The following is a 16,356-nucleotide window of genomic DNA, read 5'->3' on the forward strand; positions in this document are numbered from 1 at the left end:
GAGTGACTGGATCCTCAACCTTCTAAAAAAAAGATAAATAAAATCCCACATTTCACCCTCTACATTTGCCTGTGATGTACTGTACAGGTTCTGATTTAAAAAAAAAAAAAAAATTTTAAATGCATTCACTGTTTCCGATAGACCCGGTGATTCTGCCCCCCTCGACCAAAATGGCCGGTATGATAGATGAGGGTGCATTTGCATTAACTATTAGGGCCAGAATTCATCCCACTTGTTCTCCTTCCCCAAAACAGCTGTGTTTCTCAAAGCGTCTTCCAAGACAGCCCATGAGACCTAGGGTGCCTCATTAGGACAGGAAACGCGTTACCCCCACCGAATAAGAGTGGTCCTCCAAACCCCATGTCGGTTATTAGGGTTTCCTCTGCATGGGTGTAGCATGTTCCTGGAACCTGGTCTCATGAGCAGGGGTTCTAATGGCCGTTTGGGGTATGTCACTAATCTCTCTCTCCTCTGCCAGAAGCAGCATCTATGCTGCTGTCCCCTGTTCTCAGTGCCTGGAGAGGGCCAAGACCGGGGTGATGTCTGGTCCCTATAGCGCCTTGCATAGCAGCACGGCGGTATCCTTTCCCTGCTGACAGTGTGGCTTGTAGGTGCAGGGGAAAGAGGAAGCTGCGACACTCAAGGGGGCGGAGCTACTGCGCTCCAAGCTGACCCACAAAATATCCAGCAAGGTTACTTCTGGGGCATATGACATCCTCGGGTGCCGGAGACACCAGTTCCAGCCTCCATAAACTACTCGAACATGGGATGCTGGTGGTTGGTAAAAAGCAGTAGACGACCAGAGGGGCAGGACCTGCACAGGCAGTGGATGCGGTCCCCAGCACCTCACGGGTAAGCCTGGAGTGTTTTGTCACCCTGTTGCTATCCTTGAGTGTTCCCACCCCCTCCCACCTCTGTAGAATTGGGTGTAAGGGGACACATATCCTCCCTCATGTACAATTTGTTGCGGTGTGATGGCTGGCTTGTTACATTATGGGTCATTTCTTTTGTCTTGCAGACCAAGACGAGGCCCAAGCACAGCCACCAAAAAAAATGTGTGGTTTGTGCAAACAATTTGAGCTCCTCGTGGAGCAAAGCAGTTTGCCGCACCTGTATAGAAGGCCCGGAAAAGGGAGGACCCAGTAGCCTCCTGTCAGAAAATGCTGACTTCTGTTAGAGATGAGCTTGCGTCTACCTTTAGCTCATTTAAAACTCTAATTGACAAGCTTCGGGCTCCCACAGAGGGTCAATCTCCAATTAGGGCTTCAGTCAGTAGCACTCCACAGCAGGCAGAGAGTGGAGGCTGAAGCCAGATCTACCTGTTTTCCGGAAGAATCGGGGTCAGATATAGGGCCCAGGGATAGAGAATCCACAAGGGGCTCAAGGTTAGCCTTTAATAAGTCAACATCTTCTAAAGAGATTAGAGGTCGACCGATATATCGGCCGATATTTGTTTTTTAATCGGCATCGGCCGATTGAGCTGATAAAAAGGCCGATTTAGAACAGCGGGACTTGGAAATGACTTCTGTAATAGAAGTCAGTGTAAGTTGCCTGAGTGGTCATAGAAAGGTCTTTCCTCCTCTCTGGGCAGCCTGCCAAGAAAAGAACAGAAAGATACAATGTTTACACTTGAATGAATGAAGTCATCTCAGTGTGTAGAGTTCTCAGTTTAACCATTTAAAGACTAAATCTTTTCTGACACTTGTTGCTTACAAGTAAAAGTCCTGTATTTTCTGCCAGAAAATCACTTAGACCCCCCAAAAAGTATATAGATTTTTTTAGCAGAGATCCTAGGGAATAAAATAGCGGTTGTTGCAACATTTTATGTCACACGGCATTTGCGCAGAGGTCTTTCAAATGCATTTTTTTGGGGGGAAAAAAAATACACTAAATGATTTAAAAAAAAAAAAAACTAAAACAGTAAAGTTAGTCCATTTTTTTTTTTCGTCCAAAAGTTGAGTACTTGTTTTTATTTTATAGGCTGCTTGCACACTGGAGCGGGCAGACGTTGATAGTAAAATGTTGCCGCACAGCCGATAGAAAAAAGGCTTTTCCAGAGAAAAAGAAAAAGCCGACAACTTTTTTTTTTTTGTGGCCAAAGTAGGCAGCAAAGGCCTAGAGAAAAGGACAATAGGCCTAAAACAATTGGACAGGGCATAAAAGCAGAAGTAGAGGGGGCATCTTGTTCAACAACTCGCCAAGCCACAGTGACTCGTGTCTCCCAGTGGGAGGAAGATTGCTGCCTATTGCAGGAGAAAGGTCCCCGGTCACATCAAGTCCTTTCATCCTGGACCTAGTGCCCAATTGGTACAGGCTAGAATTTTCTCGCCTACCACCACTCTGGTTATTGATTATTGGTCACCTTTCTTTCCCAAGATCGGGAAAAAGCGAGGGCTCTGGGTCTCCCAATTGGAGACTTGTTGGATCAAAAAGTCCTGATCCCTGTTCCTCGGTCAGATCAGGTCAAGGGCTTTTATACCCATATATTTGTCATCAGAAAGCCTTCTGGAAAGTATCGGCTTATCCTGAACCCTCAGTCTCTAAACTGTTCAGGTACAAGCACCTTTCGCATGGAGACAGTATTCACAATCAAAATCCTGCTTTACTCAAACTGCTTCATGGCCACTTTTGGATTTGAAGGATGCTTATCTGCACCTCCCTATCCATCCAGCCTTCCAAAGAGTCTTGAGAGTAGCAGTCAAGATGGGAATAATTTGGCACTTTCAATTTCAAGCCCTCCCCTTCGGTCTCTCCTCAGCCCCATGTGTTTTTCAAGTTTCATAGTAAGGTTGAATAAAGACAAGTCCATCCAGTTCAACCTGAGTGTCTACCCCTATCCCTGTACATTGCACACTCACATTGGTCCCTACCCTCAAAGAGCTCACAATCTAAGGTCCTCATCCTAGTGCCAATTTTGACAGAAGCCAATTAACCTACCTGCATGTCTTTGGAGTACCCGGAGGACACCGGAGGACATGCAACCTCCAGGCAGGTAGTGTCGTGGTTGGGAAAAGCAACCCTTTTTACTGCTAGGTGAGAGTGTTAACCACTATACCACTGTGCTTGGTGTAGGAGTTGGCTCTGCTAAGGTTAAAGGTGATGACTATTATTCCTTACCTGGACGGCCTTCTTGTGGCAGTCATACCAAAAGTTATTAGTGTCTCCAGACAGTACTAGACTTCAGTCCCTAGGCTGGTTAATAAACAAGTCTTAATTCCAGCCCAGAAAGTGACATATCTGGGGTATAACTTTTGCTCAGTTTTTTTTCCCTCCCACAGGCTTCTGCATTTAAGTTGGTCAGACGTTTCAGATGATGAGGACTTGCAGTTGTTTGCGTGAAAGCTGTCTTTCAAGGATGGCTCTTCCTGCTCTTGGGATTGGCACCAATATTCTTCCCTCTGTCATTTTACTCATAGCATGCTCACACTCCTGAGCTGCTGCTTGGGACCTGGCTCTTCCTCCCCACAGAGGGGCTGGTCTGGAAGTGAAATTGCTGTTCCCCCAGCCTGCCCACCCTTCGTGGGTGTCTGGTCCGGTGTATGGGCGTTAAAGTATATAGTGATCAGCGCAACCTTCCCGGTGTATGGGCGAACCGCTCCAGCTTGGCATCTGGTTACCCTTTTCCTTTTTCCTATACGTTGTTTGTGCGCCAGTGTCATCTTGCGGGGCAGTCTCCTCTGCTCCCCGGTTCCTTATGGCGGAAGACACACCCAGCATGCTCAGGCATCCTCTATGGCTTCATCCCAGGTATTCGTTGTCTCTCATGTGAGAGCGCGCAGCTAGGACACTGCGGGAGAGCGTGCCGCCGGAAAGCACTGCGAGAGTGAGGCACGGACCCAGGCTCACTCCACCTGCCGACCAGCCGTTCCAACATTCAGCGCTTCCTCCCCTCCCTGACGCACCACATTACCAGGTGTCCAGCATAGGAGCCGGTGTGAGGTCTGGGCTACTGTGGCCTTTCACCTTAACATCTGGTCACGCCCCAGCATAGTCCAGCATCCCAGCCTTAGTCCGTAGGGTTCAATAATGGATAGCGTATTTTGCTGCTGACTACCTTGCCCATTGATGCCAGAACATTGCTTTCCATGTGATGGTACAGAGCTGAAATTGCCTTACATGCAAAAAAGGGCAACTGGAAAGCTGCCATTGTGGTACAGCACATTCTGCAAACTCACAGAAGGGGCAGAATCCACCAGATGGAAAGGTAGCAATTTGGATGTGCTAGAATTTTAGATGCTGGGTAATGTGGGTGATGTAGTGTTGGTGTGTTTTTTTTTTTTCCTTTTTTTTTTTTTTTTTTTCACTGCAGCAGAGACATTTTTCTGCTATACTCTACAGCTGGTGGTGTGCTGCTGGCAGAAGTGTTGTAACGACCTACAGCGGAGGCAGAAATGTAAAAACTATATAAAAAAAGGGGACATCAGTGTCGCAGTGAAACTGGCTCACAAAAGATGGGGGGAAAAAAACATGCAGCAACCAAAAAAGTAAAAAACGCTAAATGTTTTGGAATGCGGTGTTAAACACTACACTGACGCTTTACCATATTTGCACAACTAGTGAGCAACTAGTAAGCACACTAGTAGAAAACTGAGCCCTGCTCTATCTATACTCCAACACACTGCAAAAGCCTCCTGTGGGAAGGAACCTTTTATAGTGTGGTGTGGGACTATGAGCACTGAGCTGTGATTGGACACAGTAATGATCACTTTGTCCAATCAGGCCTCTGACAGTGCTTTGTGTCCTAATTAGCAAAGCCTTGCACCTGGCAAGCGGTCAGGTGCATTTCTTTATCCACTTGGGGCCCTAGTATGCACTGTAAAGCATGCAATGCATTTCGGGGTGTGCGGCAGGTGAACATCCCGCAAATTGGGGTGTTCAGCGAACAGACGCTGTTGAGGCCGAACTTTTGCTCGGCCCGAACTGTTTGCCTAACTATTGGTTGTGTGCATAATTTTATCACTGAATAGACTTGAAAAAAAAATCTAGTGAAAAGATGTGATTAAGCATTTTTAAATGATCTGAATGCTATTCTGCATTCTCGCCTAAAACTGTCATGTAAATGTCTCACAGGCTCTGTAAAATTACAGTACCTATAAAACTCCACCACAACCCCCCTAGCACGTGTTTCTCTTCTGAATTTTCTATCAGGATCCATACAACTTGCTCCTTCCCCCTCCTGCCTGACTTACTGGGTGTAATCATGGACTCTGACCTGTCCATTTGGCCCCAAATCGAATCGCGGTCCAGATTTTGTAAACTTCACGTCCTTAACCTCTCCAAAATGCATACTTTTTAACTAATGAAACCACCAGGCAACTCGTTCAATCCCCTATCTTACCTTGACTGTTCCAACTCCATCCTCATAGGCTTACCTCAGCAAAGGTTATCCCCTCTCCAGTCTATCATGCTGCTGCCAGACTCTACCTTACCAACCACTAAGCGTCTGCCACACCTCTGCCTATCCCTCCACTAGCTTCTGATTGCCCAGCTAATACATTTCAAAATACCAACATACAAAGCCATTCACAGATTTGCCCCAAGCTACAACACCAATCTTGTCTTAATATATTGATCAAATCATTGTTAACCCCCCCCCCCCCCCCCCCAACCACCTGCTTTCTGGCTCCCTTATACAGTATCTTCCTCCCATGCCTATTCACAGGATTTCTCCAGAGCCTCTCCCATCATCGAACTATCTACTTCAATCGGTTAGGTTACAATTTTTAGACAATTTCTGAAAACATATTTTCTGAAAAGCCTATCCCGCCTTCATGAAACTGAACTTTTAATTTCTCCCATTGGCTTATCCCTCAAGGTTATCTTTTGTACCACTTGCCACTCCCTATTAGATTGTAAGCTTTTAGAAGCAGGGCACTCCAACCCTCATGTGTTGAATTGTATTATCTCCCTTTATAATGTAAAGCACTGTGGAAGCTTTTGGTGTTTTATAAATCCTGTATAAATTTGTGATAGCATTGTGGTTACCTATATACTATTCAAACTGGTTGTTTGGTAAGGGTCACCAATCAAGTTCAAAACATAACATGACCTTTTAGGCTGATGCTAAATTGCTTGGACTGCTTATCATAATTATGCATGCTGCATTGGTTAGATGGTTTTATGTATTCTTTGTATCAGACAGCTGATACTTTGTATTTCAAGTTTGAATTTGTTCTTGTTTTATTTCTTTGAAAATTGTTATAGTAATTTTGCATGAATTTGTTGATCGCCACTCAGTGATGCGTGTTGGCGGTTAATTTTATCGCACTGAAACTTTAAATGCGTCACACTGCCTGGTTTACTTGAGTATATGTAATTTATAAATGCACCCCTTCTATCTAGTGGGCTTCTGAACCTTTTGAATGTTGGTTAGTGGAATGTTAATGCCATCTACTGGCAGCTTAAGGAACTAGCCTATACTGCTTTGCAAAGGTATGAGAGAGTAAGGCCTGGTTCATACTAGTGAATTTCTGATGCGACTTGGTTTGCACAAAATTGCATAAAAAGATCACATATTCAATGATGCCCATTCTCATTAATGCACCCCGAGGGTCCATGCATTAGACAGAGAACTACAGGAAGGGCAGGATAAAATCTAAGCTGGTCATCCTGAACGAAGAGCAGCAGTGACTGGTCAGCCTAAGGAAGCTCCCGCACAAGGAAAATTCAACTGGGTTACAAAGCATAAAGATTAGTGTTGAACATTGTCTCGAATATTTGCTTCAACTTTAAGTTAAACTTTAAAGCAGACCTTACATTAAAAGGGGAAGTCCACTTTACAGTTTGCCCCCACCCCCAAAATTAAAATATAAAAGTGAAAATATTACCTCATCTCAAGCCTTGCATTTTTTATTTTATTTTTTTGGGGGGTGGTTGAAGTTATTGCTCCATCCAGAAAATCGGTGTGCTCAGATGTCTGAGAATGCCCTCCTAAAGCTGTATTTTTGCATTATTTTGATCACCCTTTTGATTCCTGGCATGCCCCAGCCTCCCAGAATTGTCAAGGTTTTTTTTTTTTTTTGCTGCATTTTTTTTTTCATTTAGAAGATGGGTATTAAAAGTAATGCAGGCGTTCAATTTTCATAGTGGGATATGCTTTTACGTTTCTAACCTATCTTTTTAAATGGCTTTCAAGAGATGGCTGCCTGCCCAAATTTTTTCTGTGGGTGAGGTTTTTAGCAAATGTGATCTCTGGGCAAGGTGCTGAGGGTAAAATTGGTAGGCTGCTTCACCTTGAGTTTAATCTGTTCTAGCCTTTAAATTTTGTAATATAAGTGTATCTAAAGCCAAAACTCTATTGTTATACTTGGCAATTTCCTAACTCCCCTGTAAGGTTTTTCCTGTCTTGTTGCTGCCACTAAGGGAAGTGATGGGAAATACAAATTTTCTAGTTTTCAGCATAATAGTTGTCACCATAATGGCCTACCCCATTAAAATGTTGCTTCTCTTGTTCAAGTGGGGATACATTTCCCAGTAAGTCCTCACGAGGCATAAGAGGGGGAATATCCTCAGTGGAGATACAAAAATTGCCTTTTAGATACATACTCCTAGCCTGTTCTCAGAAATTTAAGCTACCTGTAGATCATACCTATTTAGGCAAGAAGCTTATTTTTCAATATGTAGTTCTGTAAATCTCATTCATGGTCTGACCTAAACTAAGATTTACTATTCTATTCCAGCCTTGGGCCTTTCCAGCTCGAGAGTTCCTAAGGAAGAAGTTGATTGGAAAAGAGGTCTGCTTTGTTGTAGAATACAAGACCCCGCAAGGAAGAGAGTACGGAATGGTATATTTGGGCAAAGGTGTGTGTAAAAACAAATTTGCTAATCACTATGTAAAATTTCAATGTAACCTTATATTTAGTTGCCTGGCCTGCCTTTTTCAGTGTATACTGTAGAAGTGATGGCATGGTCTGCTGCAAAAGGCTTAGATTTGGCAGCTAAAACTAAATGTCTAAAATATTCTAGTTTTTAGAGGCGGAAACTTTTAAAACCACTGTCAGGCATTTAATACAGCTGCCATATGCAGGGACAGCAATACTAAAGACCAAGTACACTTTCTGTGAGTACTAAAGTGTGCTTGTTCTGTGTACTGATCCCAAATAAAATTTACTAGGGTTGCGCTGATACTTTTCTTTTTTTTTTTTTTTTTAGTCAGCGTGTGCAAGTAGCGAAGCACTGCCAAGAATGGCATGGGATTCGAACAGTTTATGAAAATGTTTTAACTCGCAGTACATATCTGGCCATATGCACAATCTGCATAGGTGTCCTGCCCCCCCCCCCCCCATGGAAAATCATGGCCGATGGTAGTGCTCAAGGGCTGGAGAATTTCCAGGACCTTATGACTGTAGGGCAAAATTGATTTCAAGTGTAGGAAAAAAAGGGAAAAACACTGCACTACCATACAATTATAAGTGAAAAAAATATAAATTAAAATGATAAATCAAAATATTAACTGTGAGTGAACACAGCCATGCTGCTAGCACACAAACCAAGTTGTTAGTACAAAATATCAAAAAGTCCAGCGCTAAGGTACACTTATATGAGATATTAAATGTGTAAAAAAATATGACATCAAAGTATGTGAACAACAGTAACCAGAGTTCCAATGCTAATGGTTAATTAAATGTCCACAAGTAACAATCGAACTTGTAAAATTCAGATTTTTCAAACAGTCCAGAATACTGCAGATCTTGCAACCAACTGCTGGATAATCATTTGGAGAGATGGATACTCTTACCAGATGGGTTGGACACAACTACCATATAGTAATGTGTCATAAAGGCTCAGAGAGGCTCCAATGGCCTGAAAGGAAGGATCCCAGCCAGGTGATGTATCTCAAGGTTGATCATCCCAATCCTCGGATCTCCACGATCTCCAATTTAGAAAAATGGATCAGCTGTCGGGGCTCGGACCTCTGAGGCTCTACACAGGCTCACCATGTGGGGGGGGGGGGGGGGAGCACAAAAACAGCTTTAAGGTTCTGTAAGGGGTGTGATGGCAATTAGGTTGAGAATCTGATTAGGTTTCTCAATCTAATCGCCATCACCCCTTAGAGCCCATGTAGCGCCTCATAGAGGTCCGAGCCATGACAGCTGATCCATCTTTCTAAATTGGAGATTGTGGAGAACCGAGGATTGGGACGATCAACCTTGAGAAGATGCATCACCTGGCTGGGATCCTTCCTTTCGGGCCATTGGAGCCTCTGAGCCTTTGACACATTACTATATGGTAGTTGTGTCCAATCTATCTCTTCTAATGATTATCCAGCAGTTGGTTGCAAGATCTGCAGTATTCTGGACTGTTTGAAAAATCTGAATTTTACAAGTTCGATTGTTGTGAACATTTAATTAACCATTATCATTGGAACTCTGATTACTGTTCACGTACTTTGATGTCACTCATATATATTTTTTATACTCTTAGTATCTCATATAGGTGTACCTTAGAGCTGCACTTTTTGATATTCAGAATTGATGTCAGTTTGAAGGCAGACAGCCTCTAAGTCTCCTCCAGCCCTGTGATTTGCTATCGGCGGGACCAGGACACCTATGCATTTGGCCGTATTTGTACTGTGAATTATAAAAAAAATTTAAACTGGTTAACCCAAAAAAGATCCTGCTCCTGTTAGGACAGTGCTTGTCCTGTCATTTGGCTGCCTGTAACACCTAAAAAAAAGTATTTTCCTGCCTGGTTCTGCCCTCCCCTTTGTAAACTGACCACGGTTCATCATGGCTGCTGAGCCCTGACACCATTGTCAGTTTACGTCCCTCTGTCATCTGCAGCCTGCTGTCCTGTGTCTCCTCTGTGCCTGTGTCCTCCTCCCCCTCTCTACCTGTCAGTTCATGCTGTTCAACTGTAATTTGTATGCACCATCCATGCTGAACAAAAAAGCTTGGCTTTGTTTGGCTCTTGGCTATGGTAACCTAGAAGCTTTGACCTGACATCACTTCTGGGTTTTCTCGGATGTAAAAAGCATTCAAACACACTGATGGTGCGATCAAATGCTTTTAAGGTCAGAGAGGAGGGATTTGGGGTCTTACAGACGCCCAGATCTCTCCATAAAGAGTACCTCTGACATGCCTTTTGCTGTCACAAAGGATGTTTACATTCCTTGTGACAGCAATAAGTGATGGGGAAAAAAATGAAAGTAAACGGTGTAAATTTTTTTTTTTTTTGTGCTCCTTCCCCTGTGCGTGCTCACAAAGGAGAACACATGCGTCTGTCATGCAATGCTCTGCGTCCGGAGCCCTCCCTATTTTGAAGCCTGTTGGAGCCTTTGGCTCTAATTGGGTGCTTGGAAAGATCCCTGCTGCTGTAATTCATGCACCCTGAAAAGGGCCGGCGACATTGGATAGGGGCTGGGGCTGATGGAAAGGGGAGGCGGTGCTCACGCGGCCTTAAAGGACGAACAGCCCCTGAAAGTGGTAACTTGTAAAGGCATTTAAAATGTCACCTATGAATAGTATTTTTAAATTTGTCACAATTTTGAAGCATGATCTGTTTGGTATCTATTCAGCGTAACAAACAATTTTTGGGTAAAAACAATTATGTATTTTTGTTGCATTAAAATTAGTGCTTTTTTCCAGACTTTCTTTGAAAAACCGTTGCGCAAATACTGTGACATAAAGAATTGCAAAACCCATCATTTTATTCTTTAAGCCTTTGCTTTAAAGTGTGTGGGTTCTAATTTTCTAGCAAAGCAGATGTTTACATGTAAACAAGTGTCAGAAAAAGGCCAGGATCTTAGTGGTTAAGTCGGTCTGTTTGGTTTTAGTACTATGAATGACATGGATCTTTTGCAATGTGTTGTAAACATTCAGAATGTGTGAATCGGGATAAATTAAAATGTCTTCATGACTTATAGTGCATACTCTTGTAGGAATCTCACGACCTTTAATTGGTTTTCAGATACATCAGGGGAGAATATTGCAGAGTCCCTCGTTTCAGAAGGATTGGCATCGCGTCGTGAAGGAGTACGAGCTACAACGTAAGTGTAATTTAAGATGAAAGCTCAGATTGCCAACATGAAAGATTTGATGACTATAACAGTTGTAAGTTTGAGTGCAGTGCTCAGTTTTCAACTCTTGAACTTTTCCCATGTGTATGCCTACTTGAGGAAAAGTCAATTTACAAGAATTTTTACTGGTTATAGTTCGTAACGTCTAACCACTTGATCTCCAGAAGGTTTTACCCTCTTCATGACTGGGGCAATTTTGGCTATTCAGCACTGTGCTACTTTAACTGGCAATTGCTTGTTCATGTAACACTTGGGCAATAGCGCGTACTTGTGTTTAATACCTGGCCTCACTTTTGGGAGACCGTGTCCAGGTATCCTAAAATTGTCTGGGGTGCCAACATCGCAGGATCCCTGGACAGGTAAGTGTCCTAGTAAGTCAGCGGCTACAGTATTTGTAACTTTCAATTTTTGGAGGGGGGCTGGAGCTCCATTTCAAAGAGTGCTTTCACCTTGCTGGTTTCCTTGGTTCCTCAAATCATGGGATGCCTTGCAGGATGAAATTGGAACATAAATTACTTTATCAATATATTTTCATGATTTCCTCTTCAATTACAAAACTTTTGCTCTACTTGTACCTGGTTTAGAAAACATTGAAGTACATGGTGCAAGTGGGCCCTTTAGCTTTTGTCAAGGCCAAGCTCGCATCTGAGTTGGTTTGGGCCTGCATCTAAATTGCATGCTGTCCCCCACCCACAGCAAAAATGCACTCCAGGTGTGCCATTAATAGAGCCCCCATGAGCTGGAAGCCACAGTTTCCCTGTGCTGGGAACTGCATGGCACTGTGCACTTACCCTTTATGCCATTTTACAGAAGGTGCAGGGACCCTTTCTCTGAATGCGCTGTCATACTTGCAGAATATGCAAATGAATGAGCTGCTTTGGTTGCAAGGAAACTGCAATAGTCTGAGCAATTTCTTGGGCTGTAGACTCCTTAGCAGGACTTCTAGAATGCAAAGTAGTGAGTATCCTTTAACAACTTCCCATCCAGCCTATTTTCAAATGACGGCTGGGCGTTATGTCCACCATGCCTTACTAAATACCTTGGACTGTCCACTTTCCAAAAAGTTTATTTAGGGAATATTTGTACTGTCCTGGCACTTTCAGGCCTCAAATAGGACATCAGTACATCCAGATTGATATATATTCCATAGTTTGTGGACTCTATAAATTTTCTATAGGTTATACAGTGATTTAGGTTATTTTCTCCAAAGAAATGTAGCAGAGTTAGTTTTGGCCTTAATTTATAAAGGTGTTTGCTAAATTTTAGAACCAAAACAGAATTTGTTCAAGATTAAATGCCACCAAAAGAAAGCTATATTTGTGTAAAATAACCATTTCAAATGGGGTACAGTGTTGCATGACTGCACACTTGTCATTCAAAATGGGGTGTGCTAAACAGTGGTCAATCAGAGGCCATCTGATTGGAAACTACAACTAGATAAGGCCTGTATGCATATATGACCTCACAGAAGACTCAGTTCCCTGAGGCCATGTATGTGTGGTTCGCAAGAAGGGGTTAACTATAAAAACTTTTGATTTTTCCCAGTCTGTGTTATCTGCAGTGGACTCTGAGCAGCATCCTATCAGCCCAGCTAGCCCTGGGGAGGGCAAACAGGGGCAACAACCTGAGCCTAGGGCTCTGCCTGAAGTTTTGCTCCTACAGATGGGTATGCAACTAACACCCAAGCTACATCACATGCTGCTGGCACTTCCCCCAGATGCCACTGCTAACACAGGTGGAGGCCCAGCAGTATTCCATGGAGTGCTTGCCGCAGGGGGTGTACCAAGATGACACTGGAAATGTCAGTTCCGGTCACGCAGTTCCGGTCACGCAGTTCTGGTCAGCGACCAACTTGGTATTGTCACTTCCAGTGCTCAAAGACCTCCCTAATGGAATGCCAGGAAGGATGCTGGCAGGAAGTGGCATGTGCAAGTATCTCCACCAACCTGCACGTGGGTCAGCTGGGGTTGGGGCCGGAGCTGATACAAGAAGCAGTTAAAAGCCCTCTAAGCAGAGGATCCCGGTGGCTGACCATGTTGGACGCTTCTCCGTCCTGCCCTGCAGATCCTGCAAGCCAGGACAGCTCCAAGGTAAGCCAGAGCACACTGGAGTCCTTTACCTCACTATACAAACTTTACACTTTGCATCTGTAAACCACCTACCTCACCAAGGTCCTTTGTGCCTAATTGCAGGCAAAGGCCCCAGAGGAAAAAAGGGCCTAGACCAGCAGCAAGGCATGCGCCTTTTGAGGTCACTGGTTTCCCCCTGATTGGAAAAAGCCACTATGCCAAAAATGCATAAACAATATGGTGGCTAAGGAGTTTCAAGGCTTCCTCAAAGACATGCAGAATTCCTTCAAGAAAGAGAGCACTGTTGGGCCACTACGCTCAGCAATTGAGAAACTAGAGGTGCTAACAAGCTCCAGCCAATCCAGTACCCCATCTACCAGCAGGCCATGTATCCCCTCGGGTGGCGAGAAAGAGACGGATCAGCAGAACCGTAGGTTGATTTGGATGAATCTGAACAAAGGTCAGGGGATGGCTTGTGCTCAGACTCCAAGCTGGATGATCCTGCATCAGAGGGCACTCTATTCCCCTCAGAAGACACTGATTATCTTCTGAAGGCTATAGCTGACATGCTGGTTATCAAGAGCAAAAAACTGCAGAGCTTTACCTGCACGACAATGTACAAATGCCTGCAGCCCAGGGAACCCAGACTGTTTCCCGTGCATGAAACTCTTAAACCTAGTTAAGAGGGAGTGGGAAGAGCCAGAAATGAAGCTCTTCATACCAGCTGCAGTCAAACGCAGTTATCCATTTGCAGAGTGACACCAAGACTTGGGCAAAGTGCCCCAAAGTGGATGCCTCCCTCACGAGAGTTGCAAACAAATCCGATTTGGCCTTTGACAATGCAGGTACCTTAAATGATCCCATGGATAAGAAAATAAAGGCGCTATTGAAAAAGGCCTGGGAACTTGGGGTAGCAAATTTGAACCCATCGATAGCTTCCACCTGCACAGCCCGCGCTCTATTAATCTGGCTGACTCAACTGCAAGAGTTACAGGAAGGAGATGCCAAGTGAATAGTTAGTGAGGACGATTTCCTAGCAGATGACTCAGCCAAAAAAGTAAGACTATCTTCAAGGGCCACAGCCTTAGTAAATTCAGCCAGAAGAGCCCTATGGCTGAAGTCATGGGAAGGCGACATCGCCTCCAAGAACAGGTTGTGCGGAATCCCTTTCACGGGAGGTTTGCTGTTCGGGCCTGACCTAGAAACATTCCCGGACAGGGCCGCAGTGAAGAACAAAGGGCTCCGCCAGGCTAAAAATCAGGGGAGGGTGCCCTTTCATCAATCCAGAAAATGTAACAAGGCGCGAGCAAAAAAACGCTGGGGACATCAAAACAAAGGCAAGGGAGACTTTATCCTCAAGTCTCCCAACCCAAAGAACAGAAAACGACGTGCTTGGGGCGGTTGGTCGTTGGCTACACTAAACAAATTTGTCTGCCGTGCTATAGTGGAGGTCTACGCAGTAGTTGGCCCCCCCCCCCCCCCCCCAACCAAGTACCTATTAACCCTACCTCCAAGTGACATAGACCGGACAAAGGCTTTTTTAGGGTCCCTGGAAACCCCGTTGACCTAGAAAGTGATTTTCACATAATTTGCAAGGAAGAAATCAGGCAAGCTAAGACTCCTACTGAGCCTCAAGCTGCTCAACAGGAGGATAACATGCAAGAGATTCAGGATGAAGTCCATTTATTAAGTCAGGAATATCCTACCAGCAAGGGTATTTATGGCCACAATAGACCTACATGTGCCCATAAAGAAAAATCAGATTCCTAAGGTTTGCCACAAGGGACCGGCAGCTACCCTCTATCTGCACACACATCTTTGCCTCTTCTGCACCCAGGATCTTTTTTGAAGGTTCAGTTGGCAAAGACATGTCCTATCTACAAAACCTGGGGTAGATAGTAAGTACAGAAAAATCGCAGCTTACCCAAAGCCAGAGAGTAGTGTACTTGGGTTAAGTGCTGGACTCCAGAGTAACCAAACGTTCCTGGTGGAAGAAAATGAGAAAATCACGGAGACTAACCTCTGAGGACCAATTTAATTGCTATTGGGTGGAGAATGGCAGTGCTAGAACTTTCTTCAATCCCAGCCATCACCTGGACACAGAGCCACATGAGAATTGCACTCCACTACCCAGGGGCTCAGATGGACATAAGCCAACCTGTTGGGATCACCACAGACTAGCAGTGCCCTACGGTGGGGAGCGCACATGGGGCATCTCTGTACACAGGGAAAATAAAACTCCAGATGGTCTTGAGCCTCCTCAAACATGAGGGAGTTAAAAGCCGTAGCAGAAGCACTCAGAGCATTCCAACCAGCTATACAGGGCAGAGACATCGGGATTCAGTCAGATGCCATGACTGAACAGGCAAGGAGGAACAAATCCCAACGGTTGAGCCTGAAGCAAACGATTGTCGGGGGTCGAGATAAATATCAGATCGATCTCAGCCATCTACCTGAAAGGGACAGATACACTGGCACATTTTCTAAGTCAAAAGACCATAAAACGCAGTGGTCGCTAAACCAAGCAGCCTTCCTATGGATCACGCAAACATGGGGAGTGCCCAAGGTAGATCTGTTCTGCTCAAAGGCAAACATGAAACGTCCAAAGTTCTTCTCGCTAAATTCCACAGATGGCAACCTGTGTTCAATCAAAACTGGACCTACCTACCAGTTGTGTTATGCATTTCTTCTGACCGCCCTAATCCCGGAAGTGATACAAAAAAAGGGGAGAAAGTGCAGCGGTGATGCTCATAGCACCCCACTGGCCCCAGAAAGCGTGGTTCCAGTCACTTGAAGAATCTTTCTCCTGCTGCACCCGATACTGCCAGATCTACAGGACCTTCTATCACAAGGGCCAATCAACCACCTGAATCAAACTCGTGAAGCTTTCGGCTTGGTTACTGAGGGTGAGGCTGCAAAAGGACTGTCGGACAGTCATCGACACCATTCTAGCCAGCATAAAACCCATAACTAGAGCCATTTGAGAAAGTAAGAAGGAAGTTGGTCTCCTGTTACATTCCAAGAGAGATCCTCCCGGCGACTTTGGATTTCCTGCAGGGGTGAGCAAACAAACTTCTGAGCATGCTGAAGGTACAGGTGGCAGAACACTCCTTTCTGGACACGTGATTAGCAGAGGACATGTTCATATAGAGATTCCTGATCTTGTTAGTCAGACCCGCAAAACTAGTCAGAACTCCGACATGGGTTCTCTCCACAGATTTCTCCCCCCCCCCCCCCCCGAACCACTGGAGGAGAGATCAGATTAGAATC

The 16,356-nt window shown here is 44.6% G+C and overlaps 1 protein-coding gene across 1 annotated transcript in view; it reads left to right on the plus strand.

Moving 5' to 3' along the window:
- The window catches only part of SND1 (staphylococcal nuclease and tudor domain containing 1), an 840,361-nt gene that overhangs the window by 18,196 nt on the left and 805,809 nt on the right, over positions 1-16,356 (plus strand). Inside the window, exons 3-4 of the mRNA XM_077473541.1 lie at positions 7,680-7,800; positions 10,909-10,987. Coding sequence (XP_077329667.1) covers positions 7,680-7,800; positions 10,909-10,987 — 200 coding nt within the window. The remainder of the gene's footprint in view (positions 1-7,679; positions 7,801-10,908; positions 10,988-16,356) is intronic.

This window comes from Lithobates pipiens, unplaced genomic scaffold, assembly GCF_037356315.1.
Source record: "Lithobates pipiens isolate NorthernLeopardFrog02 unplaced genomic scaffold, aLitPip1_a1.2 Scaffold_8, whole genome shotgun sequence".
In the NCBI taxonomy this organism is placed as follows: Eukaryota; Metazoa; Chordata; class Amphibia; order Anura; family Ranidae; genus Lithobates; species Lithobates pipiens.